This window comes from Oncorhynchus gorbuscha, linkage group LG09 (assembly GCF_021184085.1).
Source record: "Oncorhynchus gorbuscha isolate QuinsamMale2020 ecotype Even-year linkage group LG09, OgorEven_v1.0, whole genome shotgun sequence".
Taxonomy (NCBI): Eukaryota; Metazoa; Chordata; class Actinopteri; order Salmoniformes; family Salmonidae; genus Oncorhynchus; species Oncorhynchus gorbuscha.
Window position 1 is genome coordinate 28,481,808 of NC_060181.1, and position 20,541 is coordinate 28,502,348.

Here is a 20,541-nt window from a genome sequence, read left to right on the forward strand (position 1 = left end):
TTGGTGGGTTCCGCTGTGGGGGATTGTCGCCTTGCGGATGGTGGAACCTGACGGAGGCAGGCGGCGGTGTTATTATTTGTGAATGAACATTTTGGTATTGATTTACAGCCGTATTTTAAAGTAATTTTGTTTATACAGTATTTCAATTTATTTTGTACTAAATTACATTTTGTGGAACTATTTAACGTCTGGATTTTGTACAGTAATTTATACACATCGGCATGTAGCACGCAAGCGTTGACGATTTCAGGCCTAGTTCTAACCACCGCTCGTCGATTTTAACAATAGCCGCGCTATAGTCCCTCATCTTGAACTATTTTGACAGACATTTTATACTTGTACTGACACAGAAAATAACAGAATGGGGTCCGTTAACTGAAAGCATTCCTGAGTTTATGGACTATATTGTATGCCGGACTTTTCAGTATTGTATCTGCTTAGTAGCATCACTCAAATTTAGGGAAACAAAAGGAAGATGTCCAACGGCGCAGCAGGAAGTGGGGGTCTGACTTGGGTGGTAAGTTATTATTTTGTTATGTTTCATTTACTGGACATGTTTGCTTTATCGCTTCAGCTAGCGTTGATCATTTTGCCGGGATGCATGAGAGAAATTCCCAAGTTTCAAGAGCTGGATATTTGTAAAATGGCCAGTGATAACTAGCCAGCAGCTAATGCATTCCTTTAAACTATCATGCGCCTATTCAAGATGGGCCATGATTTGGGATATTAATTTAGCTACGATTGCCCGGCACATACTCCCACAGATTGGTCCACCAACGTCAGCTACATTTTTTTCTTTTTTCATGTCATTCGGCAACATTGCTTTTCAGTGAGTGAGCCACTTGGCCAATGGCAATGCCCCAAGAAGTTCTTTGTTGCAATACACGTCAAGTGTGATTGATTGATAGTCAGTTTGTATATTTTACATGCACGCCGTTTAAATATAGAATCTTGAATGTGTCTCAAATACCGTTATTCGTAGGTAGCCATATATATATATATATATATATATATATATATAAATAAAATAAATATGCGACATATTCCTTAAACGTATTTGCACGACATTTGGTCAGCTAACGTTAGCTTTAGAAGCGACCAGCCCGTAGATACGGCAGCAAAATTTGGGACCTGTGTAAAGCTAGCCACAATAGTGGAATTTGCGGTTTTCCTTCTAAATAAAAGTCCCCCTTTTGAAAGTGATTCAAACGGATATAAATAGTGGAATCGTGACATATTTGGACTAGATAATGCTAAACAAAAGACAATTAGTTAATTTGACAAAAATCTGTTGAAATCATACTGTGGATGTATTAGACCTTAGAATTGCACCGGGGGCATACTTTTATGTGATATTTGAAGGGCAGCGGTGCATTTTGTACCCACAACCTCTGTTTTTCAATTAGTTCTTCAGAACCGCACCGGTCCGTTTAATTGAACATTGAATTATGTTTTTTTGGGCCTGATTGCAGCCCTGTTTTCTATTTAAAAAATGTATGAAAATAAAATGGAGACAATTTTAAAATGTCACAAATGAGCATAACAACATATTGGGCCATATTATCAGGCTGGTGTGTTATTTAGCAATAAGCAATTATTGCCTGTAGCCCAACTGATGCAATATAGTTGCTATAAATAAATAGATGGGGTTGCCCATCTGTTTTGTGCTGATCATTAGTTAGTTGTATTTTAAAAATTTAACCAGGCAAGTAAGTTAAGAACAAATTCTTAATTACAATGACTGTCTAGGAAAAATGGGTTAACTGCCTTGTTCAGGGGCAGAACGACAGATTTTTACCTTGTCCGCTCGGGAATTCAATCTAGCAACCTTTTGGTTACTGGCCCAATGCTCTAACCACTAGGCTACCTGCCGATCAGTGCTTCCCAAACTTTTTCAGTCTTGGCCCCTTCATCATGGGGGGAAGTAAGGCGGATGGGTTGCTGCTGGTCAGAGTCTGAGACAGGCATGCTGCCTCTGACTGGGGAGAGAAACAGGCTAGCTTGAGCCTACTGCCTGAGGTTCAGAGAAACAGCCCTTCTGTAATTATGTGGTTTCCTGGAACCCAGTTTCAAAGTTTATAATACTTCCAAAGTTGACTTTGAACTCCCAAAATTGAGCACAATTTAACAGGGACCAATAATCATTTGTTTTTCATGCCGTCACCTCGCAATAGAAACCTTCTCCATTTAAAAAATATTAATTCATATGAATTAATTATTATTTATGCTTATGAATTTACCATGTCAGAAATGATTGTACATCTTAATTTATTACAAGTTAGCTCAGAGAATTAAGTGTTTTAAGAGAGTGGAGAGAAAGAGGTGTTATTGGGCAACTTTTTTTGTTCTCATCACAAACTGAGGACCGGGCAAAAGTAAGCATAATTGGTGGCGGGGGGATCCAATCATAAAATGAAGAATATAGTAGGACTGTGTAGTTTAAAGCCACAGAAGGCCAGTAGCTAAGGTGGGAAAATAATTTCCAATTCATCAAGATCATCATGGTACACTACCGGTCAAAAGTTTAAGGTTTCTTTATTTGTACTATTTTACTACATTGTAGAATAATAGTGAAGAAATCAAAACTATGAAAAAACACATATGGAATCATGTAGTAGCCAAAAAAGTGTTAAACAAATCAAAATATATTTGAGATTCTTCAAATGATCACCCTTTGCCTTGATGACAGCTTTGCACACTCTTGGCATTCTCTCAACCAGCTTAAACTGGAATGCCTTTCCAGCAGTCTTGAAGGGGTTCCCACATATGCTGAGCACTCGTTGGCTGCTTTTCTTTCGCTCTGCACTCTGACACATCCAAAACCATCTTCATTTGGTTGAGGTTGGGGGATTGTGGAGTCCAGGTCATCTGATGCAGCACTCCATCACTCTCTTTGTCAAATAGCCCTGACACAGCCTGGAGGTGTGATGGGTCATTGTCCTGTTGAAAAACAAATGATAGTCCCACTAAGCCCAAACCAGATGGGATGCTGTATTGCTGCAGAATGCTGTGGTAGCATGCTGGTTAAGTGTGCCTTGAGTTCTAAATAAATCACAGTCTCACCAGCAATGCACCCCCACATCATAACACCTCCTCATCCATGCTTCATAATAACTACAACCTATTTTTGGACACAGATTACATTGCATTCCACGGGGAAACTGCGTTGCAGTTTGACCAACTGTTATGCGAGTGCAGCAAGGAGACAAGGTTGCTAGCTAGCATTAAACTTATCTTATAAAAAACAATCAATCTTCACAATCACTAGTTAACCACACATGGTTGATGATATTACTAGGTTAACTAGCTTGTCCTGCTTTGCATATAATCAATGCGGTGCCTGTTAATTTATTATTGAATCACAGCCTACTTTGCCAACTGGGAGATGATTTATCAAAAGCGCATTTGCGAAAAAAGCACAATCGTTGCGCGAATGTACCTAACCATAAACATCAATGCCTTTCTTAAAATCTGCATATTTAGTTACAAGAAATTCATGTTTGCAAGGCAATATTAACTAGGGAAATTGTGTCACTCTTGCGTTCATTGCATGCAGAGTCAGGGTATATGCAACAGTTTGGGCTGCCTGGCTCGTTGTGAACTAAGTTGCCAGAGTATTACATAATTATGATTGAAGGTTGTGCAATGTAACAGCAATATTTAGACTTATGGATGCCGCCCGTTTGATGAAATACGGAACGGTTCCGTATTTCACTCAAAGAATAAACGTTTCGTTTTCTAAATTATAGTTTCCGGATTTGACCATATTAATGACCAACGGCTTGTATTTCTGTGTTAATTATATTATAATTAAGTCTATGATTTGATAGAGCAGTCTGACTGAGTGGTGGTAGGCTCGTAAGCATTCATTCCAACTTCACTGCGTTTGCCTGCAGCTCTTAGCAATGCTTGCTTCACAGCGCTGTTTATGACTTCAAGCCTATCAACTCCTGAGATTAGGCTGGCAATACTAAAGTGCCTATTATAACATCCTATAGTCAAAGGTATTTGAAATACAAACGGTATAGAGAGAGATAGTCGACGCATTATAATAACTACAACCTAAAACTTCTTAACTGGGAGTATTGAAGAACAGGGAATATTGAACCACCAGCTTTCATATGTTCTCATGTTCTGAGCAAGGAACTTAAACGTTAGCTTTTTTACATGGCACATATTGCACTTTTACTTTCTTCTCCAAAACTGTTTTTGCATTATTTAAACCAAATTGGGCATGTTTCATTATTTTAGAATAAATACATTTTATTTATGTATTATATTAAAGTTCAAATAAGTGTTAATTGTTAATTCAGTATGGTTGTAAATGGCATTATTACATATATATAACTGCTCAAAAAAATAAAGGGAACACTAAAATAACACATCCTAGATCTGAATGAATGAAATATTCTTATTAAATACTTTCTTTACATAGTAAATGTGCTGACAACAAAATCACACAAATTATCAATGGAAATCAAATTTATCAACCCATGGAGGTCTGGATTTGGAGTCACACTCAAAATTAAAGTGGAAAACCACACTACAGGCTGATCCAACTTTGATGTAATGTCCTTAAAACAAGTCAAAATGAGGCTCAGTAGTGTGTGTGGCCTCCACGTGCCTGTATGACCTCCCTACAATGCCTGGGCATGCTCCTGATGAGGTGGCGGATGGTCTCCTGAGGGATCTCCTCCCAGACCTGGACTAAAGCATCCGTCAACTCCTGGACAGTCTGTGGTACAACGTGGCGTTGGTGGATGGAGCAAGACATGATGTCCCAGATGTGCTCAATTGGATTCAGGTCTGGGGAACGGTCGGGCCAGTCCATAGCATCAATGCCTTCCTCTTGCAGGAACTGCTGACACACTCCAGCCACATGAGGTCTAGCATTGTCTTGCATTAGGAGGAACCCAGGGCCAACCGCACCAGCATATGGTCTCACAAGGGGTCTGAGGATCTCATCTCGGTACTTAATGGCAGTCAGGCTACCTCTGACGAGCAATGTCAGAGCGGCATAGAATAAGATACAGTAAAATAGTATAGAAAACAGTGTAGACATTTTGACATGAGTAATGCAAGATATGTAAACATTATTAAAATGACTAGTGTTCCATTTATTAAAGTGGCCAGTGATTTCAAGTCTATGTATATAGTCAGCAGCCTCTATGTGCTAGTAATGGCTATTTAACAGTCTGATGGCCTTGAGAAAGAAGCTGTTTTTCAGTCTCTCGGTCCCAGCGTTGATGCTCCTATATTGACCTTGCCTTCTGGATGATAGCGGAGTGAACAGGCAGTGGCTCGGGTGGTTGTTGTCCTTGATGTTCTTTTTGGCCTTCCTGTGACATTGGGTGCTGTAGGTGTCCTGGAGGGCAGGTAGCCCCCTCAGGATGCTGAAAAGATTTGGCATGGGCCCTCAGATCCTCAGAAAGTTCTACAGCTGCACCACTGAGATCATCTTGACCTGCTGCATCACCGCTTGGTATGGAAATTGTTTGGCATCCAACTGCAAGGCGCTACAGAGGGTACTGCGGTGTCAGAGGAAGGCCCTAAAAATGAGATTCCAGGCACCCAAGTCACAGTCTGTTCTCTCTTCTGCCGCACGGCAAGAAGCACCGGAGCTGAAAAGGTACCCGATCAGCTTCTACCCCAAAGTCCTAAGACTGCTGAACAATTAATCAAATGGCTACTGGGACTTTCTGCATTTCACCCCTACCTACATGTAGATAGTACTTTATTCAATCACCTAACCTAACCAAACCTACACGTACATATTACCTCAATCAATCGCCCCAATTATCTCGTACCCCAAAAATAATTGTTTATTGCCTGTGTATAAACAGTGCCTTGCAAAAGTATTCATCCCCCTTGGCAGTTTTCCTATTTTGTTGCATTACAACCTGTAATTGAAATATATTTTTATTTGGATTTCATGTAATGGACATACACAAAATAGTCCATATTGGTGAAGTGAAATTTAAAAAAGAACTTGTTTCAAAAAAATTAACGGTGTTGCGTGCATATGTATTCACCCCCTTTGCTATGAAGCCCCTGAATAAGATCTGGTGCAAACAATTACCTTCAGGAGTCACATAATTAGTTAGATTGCACACAGGTGGACTTTAAGTGTCACATGATCTCACTATATATACACCTGTTCTGAAAGGCCCCAGAGTCTGCAACACCACTCAGCAAGGGGCACCACCAAGCAAGCGGCACCATAAACACCAAGGAGCTCTCCAAACAGGTCAGGGACAAAGTTGTGGAGAAGTACAGATCAGGGTTGGGTTATAAAAAAATGTATCAGAAACGGAGCACCGTGAAATCCATTATTAAAACATGGAAAGAATATGGCACCACAACAAACCTGCCATGAGAGGGCCACCCACGAAAACTCACGGACCTGGCAAGGAGGGCATTAATCAGAGAGGCAACAAAGAGACCAAAGATAACCCTGAATGAGCTGCAAAGCTCCACAGTGGAGATTGGAGTATATGTCCATAGAGCCACTTTAAGCTGTACAATCCACAGAGCTGGGCTTTACAGAAGAGTGGCCAGAATTAAGCCATTGCTACATGAAAAAAATAATGCAAACACGTTTTATATTCGCCAAAAGGCATGTGGGAGTCTCCTCAAACGTATGGAAGAAGGTACTCTGGTCAGATGAGATTCAAATGGAGCTTTTTGTCCATCAAAGAAAACACTGTCTGGCACAAACCCAACACCTCATCACCCTGAGAACACCATCCCCACTGTGAAGCATGGTGGTGGCAGCATCATGCTGTGGGGATGTTTTTCATCGGCAGGGACTGGGAAACTGTTAAGAATTGAAGGAATGATGGATGGCGCTAACCGCCATCCATCAAGAAATTCTTGAAGGAAACCTGTTTCTGTTTTCCACAGATTTGGGACTGGGACGGAGGTTCACCTTCCAGCAGGACAATGACCCGAAGCATACTGCTAAAGCAACACTTGAGTGGTTTAAGGGGAAACATTTAAATGTCTTGGAATGGCCTAGTCAAAGCCCAGACCCCGATCTAATTGAGAATCTGTGGTATGACTTAAAGATTGCTGTACACCAGCAGATCCCATCCAACTTGAAGTATCTGGAGCAGTTTTGCCTTGAATAATGGGAAAAAATCCCAGTGGCTAGATGTGCCAAGCTTATAGAGACATATCCCAAGAGACTTGCAGCTGTAATTGCTGCAAAAGGTGAATAGTTAAGCACGCTCAAGTTTTCAATTTTTTTAGTCTTATTTCTTGTTTGTTTCACAATAAAAAATATTTTACATCTTCAAAGTGGTAGGCATGTCTTCAAAGTGGTAGGCCTCCAAAAAAGGTTGTAAGGCAACGAAATGCCAAGGGTGTAACGTCGTTCGTCTGTTGAATGAAGAGAGTCAGACCGAAATGCAGCGTGTAGGTTACTCATGACTTTAATGAAATATATCGCGGTACATGAAATAACTGAATAAATACAAAAACAACAAACAGAACGTGAAACCTATTACAGCCTATCTGGTGAACACTACACAGAGACAGGAACAAACACCCACAAAATACAACGCGAACTCAGGCTACCTAAATACGGTTCCCAATCCGAGACAACGAGAATCACCTGACTCCAATTGAGAATCGCCTCAGGCAGCCAAGCCTAACTAGACACACCCCTAATCATACACAATCCCAATTAATACAAACCCCAATACGAAACACAACATATAAACCCATGTCACACCCTGGCCTACCCAAACATATACCAAAAATACTTTCGCAAGCCACTGTAGCCACGTCATTGATATTTTATTGTAACTATTTTATTTGTATCTATTTGCAAATGTTCTTGCTTTTAATCTGCATTGTTTGGAAAGGGCTCGTAAGTAAATATTTCACGCTATAGTCCACACTTGTTTTATTCGGCGCATGTGACAAATAACATTTTATTTTGATTTGTGCAGTTTGTATAAGTATGCCCCCCAATGCAATTCTAAAGTCTCATTTATCCAATGAGTTTTTACTTTTGTTGTGTCAAATTTACAAATTATTATAATTTGTTGAATTTATAACAATATTCCGACCTTGTTTAGCATTATCTAGTGCAAATATGGCATGCATCCACTTTGTATCCGTTTGAATCACTTTCAATGGGGGACTTTTATTTTGATGGTGAAGTGCAAATTCCACTATTGTGGCGAATCCTTATTGTGGCTAGCTTCACACAGGTCAATTTGGGTGCCACTGGCAGCAGATAGACAATGGAGCAGCTGGCTGACTGATAGAAGATGCTATAATGAGGTCATGCAGAATTCTTTCAGTGTGTTTGAGCAACCAAGATTAGGTTCTAGACCTAATATATAATACTCTCAAGATTCATTTTTCTGTACATATCTTGTCAAAGCAAATATCCCAGAATGGTGGACTGTCGTGAGCTAAATGGCTGCTTTGGCTTGATAATCTGATTATGACTTGCTGTGAGAGTTTGGGTAAACCATAGACCATATGGAGTGAACTGTCTTGGGTCCCCTGTTTGTTACTAATAGGCTGATAAGAATTGTGAGGGTCTGTTGCTCAGATACCTCCCCATAGAGAAATGTAAAGAGATCTCAAGGGCCACAGGTGACAGGGACTGCATTTTACTCAACCACTGTGTTTGTTATTGCACAGTAGATTATTTGCTCAGTTTATATGAGCCTATTGCATGCTCAACGGCTCTTGATCAATTATATACATTCATTACCACAACAATACCGTTTAGATTTCCCTATGCTTGAAACATTTACATTTTTATTTGATAAAGTTTTCTCCTCAGGCTCAGTCACTTTGGCCTCTCCTTGGGTGCAATCCAAAGTATTTAACAATGAGATCCACTGCCTTGGTGTCTACTGTGGGTGTGTGCCGGGCAATTAGCCTAACCAAGGAAACCTTCCAAGTTCCATCCAACCCACTAATCAACCAAACAACCAAAGCGTAAAGGAGCATTGACGGAAACATTTGAGGCTACACTGGACTAGTGGGATTTAGACCAGGGGTGTCAAACTCATTCCATGGAGGGCTGAGTGTCTGCCGGTTTTTGTTTCAGTTAATACCTAGACAACCAGGTGTGGGGAGTTCTTACTAATTAGTGACCTTAATTCATCAATCAAGTACAAGGGAGGTGTGTGAACCTGCAGACCTTCGGCCCCTATGTGGAATGAGTTTGGATGGTCTGTCTAAATCCCGTGTCAAACAATCAAATTCAAACAAATGGCTACTGCTGTGCCTTAGTTCTGATAATCAGCTGCCAGTGCCTGCAGACACAGAGTTCAATCATTTATCTCTAGTGTAATTTTTAACAAAGTTGTGCACATGTGTCTAATACCAGACCCTCTTTGATAAGAAGAATGCTGCCAAAAAGAGGGAGGAGGAGGCGGCAGCAGCAGCAGCGGCGGCGAACGGCAGGGGCGATGGGGGCAAGCCCGAGGGAGGAGGTGGAGGAGCCAAGAAGAAGGGAGGAGAGAAGTTGTCAGTGGAGAGGGTGTACCAGAAGAAGACCCAGCTGGAGCACATCCTACTGAGGCCCGACACCTACATCGGCTCTGTGGAACCTGTCACCCAGGTGGGTTCGGTTTCTTCATGACTGTGGACGTCTAGCTTGTGTTCAGGAGGGTGCAAAAGAAGAAAAAAAATGTGAGAAAAAAAAATGTCACTCCTGTTTTGTGCCAAATTAACTTTACTCCTATTCTACAACAGTGGATCCCAAACGGAGGGGTTCGGCTTTAAACTTACTCTTGAAAGTTGTAATAGGTGAATGCACAAGGTGTAATTTTGAAATTGGGTAGTGTATCATCAGCTCCTCTTGTCATGTTAGTCATTGCAGACCTTAGAGCTATTTATAACTTGTCAGAAATGTCCAGATACACGTGTCAGCTAACATGTTTTTATTAGGTTTCTTTGCCCATAGATATAATATAATATAATTTTCTTGTCACTCAAATATCACATGAATACACACTAGACATGGCAAAGTTTATAGAATTGAAACAAAATTTTATTGAAAACTGCTAAATGTTCTTTGCACCCCATGACAAAATGTGTAGAATTGCAGGATATAAGCTTCAAACCTGCAAGATTCTCTCTACCAATGAGGGGTGTGAACAGTTTGTGTCATGAACAGTGCTTGTGTCCTTAGAAATAAGACATTCCACATGCTGGAAGGGGGGCCCGAGTGAAACAGTTTGGGAAGCCCTGTTCTACACAACGTTAGCCACAACAACATCCAGTTCTATAGATGGATCTAACAGAGAAATCTGGTGTTGCTCTTTGTTGTTGTTGCGTAGTCAAGTATTATGAATGGTTGATCAATAGACCTATCTATTTCAACCCTTTCAGCAAATGTGGGTTTTCGATGAAGACCTTGGAATGAATCTACGAGAAATCACCTACGTCCCTGGATTATACAAAATCTTTGATGAAATTCTTGGTAAGTCTATTTATCAGGGTATTTTAAAGCAGAACATACACAGGTAACAAGGTGGTCATTATGAGCTAGCCATAGCACTCAGTTAATTGTTATTAGGCTGTTATTAATCAGTTATTATCCCTTTATATCAGGCCCAGTTATTACTGTAATTGCCTCTGATGGACTTTGCCTCAAGATCCTCCCGAGTGATGCAGCGTTCTAAGGCACTGTATCGCAGTGCTAGAGGCGTTACTACAGACCCTGGTTCATTCCCAGACTGTGCCACAACAAAGACGTGGCCGGGAGTCCCATAGGACGGCACACAATTGACCCAGCGTCGTCCAGGTTGGGAGTGTTTGGCCGGTAAAGCTACTCCTTGTGGTGGGCTTGGTACCTGCAGGCTGACCCTGGTCACCAGTTGAACGGTGTTTCCTCTGACACATTAGTGCGTCTGACTTCCAGGTTAAGCTGGCAGGTGTTAAGGGGCGCGGTTAGGCGGATCATGTTTCGGAGGACGAATGACTCCACCTTCGCCTCTCCTGAGCCCGTGTTGCAGCGATGAGAGAAGATCGGAATTAGGAAGAAAAAGGGGGTAAAAAAGCGGAAGGTAGCCTAATAATTAGCCAGAAGGTCGCTGGATCGAATCCCCGAGCAGACTAGGGAAGATATCTAGTTGCTACTGTAAGTCTCTGGATAAGAGCAGCTGCTAATTGACTAAAATGTAAATGTAAGCGATCATAAAAATCTCAATTGTTTGACGTAGATTCTATTTTAGGCATACTTTGCTATGCCAGTCGACAGATTAATTTAGCAGACACTTTTATCCAGACAGATTAGATGTAACCAGTTGTGTAGAGGAGCTAGCTTGTCCTTGTGTGTTCTGTGTCCCCCTCCTCGCTCCTACTCCTCATGTAGTAATTTGTCTGGAATGAAGAGCCGTCTGAGGAAATCTTTTATTGGTTGTCAGTCGCACACTGATGAAGGCAAGCGGCAGTAGAATCCAGCACTACTCTCGCTTATGTGTTTGGCTGACTGGCACATTAACATGGTGTACAACCAATTATTGTACCGGAAAATGTTAGGCTCATGCATAGATTAAAAGATGAACACCTCTGTCCTGTAACAGGACGTTTATACTAGGCAGTACCTTGAGCGATCAAACTACTGGAACTCGGTCATATGCAATGGAAGGAGACACGAGAAGTCATCAAGTTTATTTTGCTCCCCACACTGTGCTCATTTAGCTGTTTTATACCGGTGATAAGGTAAAGACAGCCGCCTGCCCTCGCTGCCCAAATATTCACTAGTTCTTACCACATCTCTGTAATTACTGACTAGACATAACTCACACAGGGTCAGTCACACAATGTCACATTACAACCAAAGCAAAGGCTTTCTAATGCAAACCGTATAACACACAGGAGACTTGATTGAGGCTGTTTGACTTTTCAATATGTTTTCAGTATGAGAGACTTGCTGTGTTGAAAGGATGTGGTTTTGCATTTTATAGGCCAGGCAACATTTATTTAGGCTATTGATTCTCAAGTGTGTCTAAAGCTCTTGATGAAAGTGCCAGTACCAAGTATCTTTTCGATAGCTTCTATCAACACAATTGAATCCCTGCAGCCAACTACTTGTCATTTCAACATGTTTTTCTCTACTCCACAGTCAACGCGGCCGACAACAAACAGCGGGATAAGAGCATGTCGACCATAAAGATCTCCATTGATCCGTAAGTACACATGGACCAGTAAGCAGTTGTCAATCATTAGTCAAGTCCAAGAACCGTACTGTGCACGTGGCTTAGGTAGGCACAGCAGCTTCTATCTGATGCAGGTGTCATGAATCCGACATTATCATAAGTTCTTTTTAACAGTCCTGCTTTGTGTCGGCAAAGCCCTCAGCTCGTGCGTAGGAGTCAAATCATTTGAGCATAGCAGCGCCACCTCAAAAAAAAATGCGCAGTGCATGCTACCTAGGTGGGTGCAGCCGCTTCTTTTCATCGGAAAACAATGGCTCGCCCATTGCCATTTTTGCTGTTAGAATGTGAAAGCCCTTTCAAGCATCACTTTGAGGTAGTTGAGTGAATGGCTGTTTTAGAAGATTTAAACAAAAAGAATAAATGTAACATGGTGCTTTCACTCTTTAATGCCATCAGATTGTCATGCTGCCTGGGTCTCTCTAGACTTCTTGCCGTGAAATGATTGAACCCAATAGTTAAACTCACTAAGTAGCCTTATAAACATACACTGCCTTCAGAAAGTATTCATACCCCTTGACTTATTCCACTTTTTAAAAAACTTTACAGCGTGAATTCAAAGTAGATTTAATGCATGTTGTTTTTCTCACCCATCTACACACAATACCCAATAATGACAAAGTGACATTTTTAAAATTGTTTTGTGCAAATTTATTAAAAATAGAATACAGAATTATCTTGTTTACAGTATTCACACTCCTGAGTCTTTACAGCTGTGAGTGTTTCTTTTACTCCTAAACTATTTTAGGCTTGCTGTAATAAAGGGGTTGAATACTTAATAGCTCAATACATTTCAGCTTTTCATTTTTCATTAATTTTTAAGATTTCAAAAAACATTATTCCACTTTGACATAATGGGGTATTGTGTGTAGGCCAGTAACAAACATCTACATTTAATCCATTTTAAATTCAGGCTGAAATGCAACAATATTGGAAAAAGTCAAGGTGTGTGATTACTTTCTGAAGGCACTGTATCAAAGCATGAGGATTTTTCTGTGGGAGGATGTCTTTGGAGATGCAGAGCATCCAATTTGTTGAAGTGATCGGACCACTGTGATGCCTGTGTGGTATGTTTGTGTTAAAGTCTGCATTGTGCATGGACCGGCTGAGTATTTAGCTGTAGGTTGATCTGTGGCACAGTTCTTGGTGGCCTTGGTAGTTAGCAAGCAGCAAGGGGTTTTAGGGGATGGGCTTGGAGAGAACAGAGTGAAGACGTGGAGGAGAGAAGCTCCAGAGGAGAAAGAGATGAGGGGAGCGGTGGAGAGGTAAGAGAGAAGAGGAGATGGAAGAGAGGAAGGAGGGTGTGAGGGAGATAACAGGACCATGAAGAGACAGGGAGGTACTGTAGAGGCTGATAGATCTCTGGGTAGAGAGCGAGACAGGGAGGTACTGAAGAGGCTGATAGATCTCTGGGTAGAGAGCGAGACAGGGAGGTACTGAAGAGGCTGATAGATCTCTGGGTAGAGAGCGAGACAGGGAGGTACTGAAGAGGCTGATAGATCTCTGGGTAGAGAGCGAGACAGGGAGGTACTGAAGAGGCTGATAGATCTCTGGGTAGAGAGCGAGACAGGGAGGTACTGAAGAGGCTGATAGATCTCTGGGTAGAGAGCAAGACAGGGAGGTACTGAAGAGGCTGATAGATCTCTGGGTAGAGAAAGCGAGACAGGGAGGTACTGAAGAGGCTGATAGATCTCTGGGTAGAGAGCGAGACAGGGAGGTACTGAAGAGGCTGATAGATCTCTGGGTAGAGAGCGAGACAGGGAGGTACTGAAGAGGCTGATAGATCTCTGGGTAGAGAGCGAGACAGGGAGGTACTGAAAAGGCTGATAGATCTCTGGGTAGAGAGCGAGACAGGGAGGTACTGTAGAGGCTGATAGATCTCTGGATAGAGAGGGAGGTACTGTAGAGGCTGATAGATCTCTGGGTAGGTCTTAATGAACAGTCGGTTCTGGAATTCAGGGAGCTCATTTAACATGCTGTTCACCTACGGCACGGCAACCACAGCAATCTGCCGAACGCTCGTATTCCTCTGGGGTTTCTGTCTTCACACACAGGGAGAGAAAGAGCAGACCGCTTAGCACCAGTATCCTTAAGCGGAGCTCCCGGTCTTCTCCCTGTGAGGCCTGTCTGCACGTCTCTCTCCCTATAAGGCCCTGTCATATCTCTCCTCTTATGCACTCAGGACATGCGTTGGGAGTCCAGAACCCCCTAACGATTATCAGGTCGCTAATGGCCTGGTACTCAGGGCTCGATTGTCCCTCTAACCACTCAATGCAAATGCTATCGAAAATCACATCAAACACATCATCAAAACAGTATGTGCGTTTAAAACTCACCTCACTGTGATCAATTTGAAGAAAGGAGTTCAACAATGGGTTGAAACTGAGTGGATACCTGCTCATTGTGGATGTTGTTTCAAAACCTAAAGGTGTCCACATGCTTCCCAGCTGAAATAGTTCAGAACACTTTGCATATATTATGACAACATTTTGTGATGTCTTTGTTCGTTTCGGACTTCGTGAGGGGTTTGTCAGTTGTTCGGGCACACAACATTTTTTCTTGCGGCAAATCACTGAGGCCGTCATTGTAAATAAGAATTTGTTCTTAACTGACTTGCCAAGTTAAATAAAGGTTAAATAAAAAGTCTACGCCCCTTCGTCGGTGATAGGTCAACAGTAAGGATTCTTCAGGAAAGTCTTTCTTGTCATTCAATGAGAGAAGAATTGTTTTCATGCACATTGTTTGGTGCAGTATTTCCAAATAAAACCTCTTAGTTTGATGTAAAATTGCGCAAGTAAGATCTCCTTAACTCAGTAAATGTAATTCATTTTGACGTTTTTGTCATCTTAGATGAATTCTGACTAGTTTGAGGAAGCGTATACTGATTACAGCGTCTCAAAATGGACAAACAGTACTATTTCCGCTTATTTCTCTTTTTTCAAGCGAATGTCTTTTTAAGGGAGTATACGAGCACACTCGTTCGCCTTGGCGACTTCAGCTAGCCGCCAGCCGAAATAAAGCATGCTGACACCTTTACACAACGAAATGAACAGCACTTTATAAGGTGACGATTAATTCAAAACCTCCATATGAATATTAGAGCGTATGCATACGCATAGAACTATATATGAGCCCAAGCCCGAAAAAATATATATAAAAAAAAATGCTAAAATTAATTATTTTGCCGTTTATACGATACATAGCCTACTGCATATAATGCACGACTGACACATGACCTTTAGCTACGGAATATCTCACCACCACCATCTCGTCCCCTCTCTCCTTCATTCCTTTCTCGAGTGTGCAGAGAGGGATTGTCTTTGTTTTTTGTTTTTTTGGAATTTTATCCCTTTTCTCCCCAATTTCGTGGCATCCAATTGTTTTTAAACAGCACTAACTGCCAATAAAGGGGACATATAAGCATATCTTGTCTGCTAACTGAACAAGTCTACAGTCTATGGCATGGCACATAGCCAGGTAACATACAGTAGACCAACTCATATTCTGTTCTTCTGAAATACATTTTCTTCATATCATAATGTTTCTTTAGACCTGAATAAAATATATAATGGATGTATTGTGATGGTGTATATTAAATTGATTTATTAGACTTTTTAAAATGTAGATGTTCCAAAAGCACACCTCAGTTGCATGGAGGCCTGGAGATGCTCAACATGTTGTTAATTAACGATCAGTTACCGTGAGAGCGGATGTATTTTGCTGACAAAATATCATGACCGCCAGAGCACTAATCTAAAGGTTAGTACATCTAAATGGAAATACGTAATGATTATTCAAGTTGGGTCATGATGTTTCTGTCTGTCCTGTGAATTTCTTTGGCATGCATTGTTTATTCCTCCTTGTTTATCCCGCCTAGTTTATTCCTACATTCATCATCCTCCTCTCTTCCTTCAGTGAGTCCAACACCATCACCATCTGGAACAATGGTAAAGGCATCCCTGTGGTGGAACACAAAGATGAGAAGATGTACGTTCCCGCTCTCATCTTCGGACACCTCCTCACCTCCAGTAACTACGACGACGAGCAGAAGAAAGTCACAGGTGACAAAATCACTCTGAAAACGAGAATCTAATGAAATAATTATTGTCCATTTGTGTAACACCATTTCATATGGTTTCGATAAAGCATCAGACAGAACGTCCAATCTAAGCCATTTTTACTGTCTGCTTTTATGATCTCAACTAGTTTTGTGGTACCACTTGCAGTGCTTAGTAACACAACACTGGAGTGAGTGAATGACTATATCTCTTCAAGGACAATCTCTCCATAGATGAAAGCATGTCTCCTTTCTGTTTTCCTCCTAGGTGGAAGGAACGGGTACGGTGCTAAACTCTGCAATATCTTCAGCACAAAGTTCACAGTGGAAACTGCCTGCAAGGAGTACAAACACAGCTTCAAACAGGTACAGACAACGAGAAAGCACAGTGTGATTGACATCTGTTGTTTAGTCAACCTTGAAAAGAACATTCTTCAAACAGCTGAACTCCAGTTGATGTTTTGCAGGAGTACAGTATGTAAGGGGGGTGAGTATGAGTTGATTTGCACTGTCTGGGGTGGTCTCACAGGACTTTTATGTTGATATTGTAGGATTCTACATAGTTCTGGGGTATTTCGGTTATTTCTCTAGATAGATGGTTGTTGTCTTTGTTTGTGTGGTTTGTCCTACAATTGTCACTTTCAATGAAATGACTCACCAAAATAGTGATGGTTTGTTCAATCAGTTTCACAAGGCTTTTTATTAACTCGTATCTCTATGATGGAATTTCACCATTCACCATATTTAATTGGGGCAGCAGGGTAGCCTAGTGGTTAGAGCGTTGGACTAGTAACCGAAAGGTTGCAAGTTCAAATCCCTGAGCTGACAAGGTACAAATCTGTCGTTCTGCCCCTGAGCAGGTAGTTAACCCACTGTTCCTTGGCCGTCATTGAAAATAAGAATTTGTTCTTAACTGACTTGCCTAGTTAAGTAAAGGTAAAATAAATAACTTGAATTTTTTTCTTGCCGTGAATAATGTAGTGCATTTCATGACAATCTCTGTCCCCTTCTTTCTCTCTCTTTCCGCCTCTTTCTCTCTCCCTCCTTAGACCTGGCAGAACAACATGGGGAAGACGAGCGACCCCAAGATAAAGTTCTTTGATGGGGACGACTTCACGTGCGTGACCTTCCAGCCGGACCTGTCCAAGTTCAAGATGGAGAAGCTGGACAAGGACATCGTGGCTCTGCTCACCAAGAGGGCTTACGACATTGCTGGCTCCTGCAAGGGCGTCAAAGTCATGCTCAATGGGAAGAAACTCCCTGTAAGTCTCCCTGCCCCATGTAACCGCACATATTAAGATGGGCTGTCCCATATACACAGACTATATGCTGTACATAAGGTGCCAACTCTTGGAAGACCCTGGGAAGAACGTTTTGACTTGAAAATAAAACATTTCACTACACCTGTTTCAATACAATGTCATTTGCTAATAACCTTTCCACAACCAGAGCCACTATCCAGACCCGGTTTAGGCTCCTCTCACCTGTCCTTGTCCTCCCAGGTGACAGGGTTCCGCAGCTATGTGGACCTGTACGTGAAGGACAAGCTGGATGAGGTGGGCGTGGCCCTAAAGGTGGTCAACGAGTCCGTCAACGAGCGTTGGGAGGTGTGTCTCACCATGAGTGAGAAGGGATTCCAACAGATCAGCTTTGTCAACAGTATCGCCACCACCAAGGTAACATCCCCTCAGGGAATTATGTTGTTATTTTACCAGAAATCTACCCTTTGATTTAGAAAACTATGACTTGACCAATCTAGGAATAAAGGACAGAAATGAAGTGCCATTTGCACGTGTAAATATGCTGGGATGAGTATGCATTTTAATGGTATTCACATCTTGGAGTATGACTTGAATCACTTTCTACCACATTAGACATGTTTTATGTACTACACTGCTTGTTTTGTGTCATTCAGGGTGGCAGACACATTGATTACGTGGTGGACCAGATAGTAGCCAAGCTGATAGAGGTGGTGAAGAAGAAGAACAAAGCTGGTGTCTCAGTCAAACCCTTCCAGGTTAGTTATTGCTATCTTATTACTGTGTTATTACTGTCATGTTACTACAATAGTGTTACTAGTGATTACATTCTTAGTACACTGGTATAGGAGCAACCTAATGTAAAGTCTGGTCAGTCTTAATGCTTTGTTTTTCTCTCCATCAGGTGAAGAACCACATCTGGGTGTTTGTGAATGCGTTGATCGAGAACCCAACGTTTGACTCCCAGACCAAGGAGAACATGACCCTCCAAACCAAGAGCTTTGGTTCTAAGTGTCCTCTGTCTGAGAAGTTCATCAGAGCGGTAAGGAGATTCTTCTTCTTAAATTACCTTTCTTTACCACAGTGAAATATCACTACATCCTTCATGTATACATCCTATGTTGTGCATTTACTCTCTACATACACTGTTTCCTCACTGAGAAAGCAAAGTTATTTAGATTGAATTGATATCATATGATCCTAAAATCTGTTCCATGTCCTCTTGTGTTCTCAGTTCACCTGGAGTATTAAACAATGATATATCATATTCAATTATTTATTTTGTCTGCAGGCGACTAATTGTGGTATTGTGGAGAGTATCCTGAACTGGGTGAAGTTCAAGGCCCAGACACAACTCAACAAGAAGTGTTCTTCAGTGAAGTACAGCAAGATTAAAGGCATCCCCAAGCTGGACGATGCCAACGATGCTGGTAAGACAACCACAACGACTCTGCCTCTGCCCTTACCAAATGTTTATTGACACTAGTTGAAGATATTTAATTAGGCTGGGGGAACAGAGCTAGACGGTGGGGCCCCACCCCACTTATAAAACATTAGGGGAATTGTCGTCACACCTCATCAGAGTGAGCAGTTGAACACTGTATGCTGGAAAACACCCGGTTTGTTATTTTTGATTAAAACAAAACCGATGTTAATTAAATAGGAATACAAAACTTGTTTTCGTGTGGATTCTGCGACGTTTTTGGCTTTTAACAGCCAGAAAACACTGCTAACTAAACAACAGTGCTAGGTGGCTGTATTACAGACACCAGTTGTCGTCATGGAAAGACGCATTGTTAAAAACTTTTGAAAAACAGTATAGAGACAATCTGGATACTAAGGAGATCCTGAGGGAAATCGACGAGTACCAACAGCTTTACGCTATGGAGGAACAACATACTTCATCATGGAAAGATCCGACTACCTCACAAAAAAAAACTAATTAGACATAAAAAATAATCTACAGAAACTGACAATTTACCTACTGTTGAAGTAGAGGCTAGTGCTCTGGCTGGAATCCATGCAACACTGGAAAAGTTGTGTGAGGAGGTAGCAGTGCTGAGGGGGTTTTCCCTGAGTAAAATTCTCACGATCCAAGGAGAGAACAAGGCACTCACAGCCAAGGTAAAAATCCACAATTCTAAAATGGATTGTCGACTCGGAAAATACTTACACGGTGGCTTTCCACCGTGTACACAGACTTGGAGCTCGGAGCTACAAGACCAAGGGTCCCTTGTCGATTATCGCAAATTTTAAACACTTTAAACAAAAGGAACTGATCAAAAGCAGGGGAAGGGAGCTTAAAGGGACCAAATATGATCTCAATGACCAATTTCCAAGGGAGATAAACGAACATCGCAAGAGACTGTATCCGGTACAGAGGCAACAGAGGGAGAAGGGTAAGCGTGCCTTTCTCATTGTGGACAAACTCTTTATAGATGGACAGCTAATACATACGTACATACACACACACACACACACACACCTGATCTCGCTGTCTTTTCTCACTCTTTCTCTCCTCTTCTCTCACTCTTTCTCTCCTCTTCTCTCTCTGTGTCTCTCTCTCTATTGTCGAGAAAGAACTGTTCTATAATTTAATATGTTTCTTGTTTGTCTACATGTTTATATATGTTTACAACAAGCAAGGGGAAGATATCAGAATAGAGGCATTGGGGAATATTAACATATGGTACAGAATACATTTGTACTGTAGTGAAGCCGTCTCTATAGTAATGCAAGGTCTCTTTCATGATCATGTGAAACGTCAATTGCTCTGGAAATGCTGTGATGTGTTTTTCAATGATGTTAAAGGTAATTATGATGCAACTATGACGGTGATACGATATGGATTACAATTATCATCATGAATATTAAGGCTATACGCACTACATGTTACACACAGACATTCAACCATGCAAATTGTCGGAGTTATTATTTATTTGGACAGCACACATTATAATCTTACTCTTATACAGACATCGTACACACTCTCACTATATCACATCCAATATCAAACACATCAACCTACTCA

General features: G+C 41.4%; 1 protein-coding gene across 5 annotated transcripts in view; it reads left to right on the forward strand.

Annotated features, from left to right (window-relative positions):
• Positions 1 to 23: 23 nt before the first annotated feature.
• Positions 24 to 20,541, forward strand: part of LOC124043356 (DNA topoisomerase 2-beta-like) — a 37,564-nt gene continuing 17,046 nt past the window's right edge. For 3 of the 5 annotated variants that reach the window (XM_046361885.1, XM_046361887.1, XM_046361889.1), the window contains exons 1-11: positions 24 to 517; positions 9,359 to 9,592; positions 10,366 to 10,456; positions 12,104 to 12,167; positions 16,110 to 16,255; positions 16,520 to 16,617; positions 17,301 to 17,513; positions 17,754 to 17,927; positions 18,167 to 18,268; positions 18,415 to 18,552; positions 18,802 to 18,940. In XM_046361885.1, the coding sequence (XP_046217841.1) occupies positions 476 to 517; positions 9,359 to 9,592; positions 10,366 to 10,456; positions 12,104 to 12,167; positions 16,110 to 16,255; positions 16,520 to 16,617; positions 17,301 to 17,513; positions 17,754 to 17,927; positions 18,167 to 18,268; positions 18,415 to 18,552; positions 18,802 to 18,940 (1,441 nt within the window). In that variant the 5' untranslated portion in view covers positions 24 to 475. Of the gene's footprint in view, positions 518 to 9,358; positions 9,593 to 10,365; positions 10,457 to 12,103; positions 12,168 to 16,109; positions 16,256 to 16,519; positions 16,618 to 16,718; positions 16,739 to 17,300; positions 17,514 to 17,753; positions 17,928 to 18,166; positions 18,269 to 18,414; positions 18,553 to 18,801; positions 18,941 to 20,541 lie in introns of those variants that run through there. The other 2 variants (XM_046361888.1, XM_046361890.1) reach the window with 2 other exon arrangements.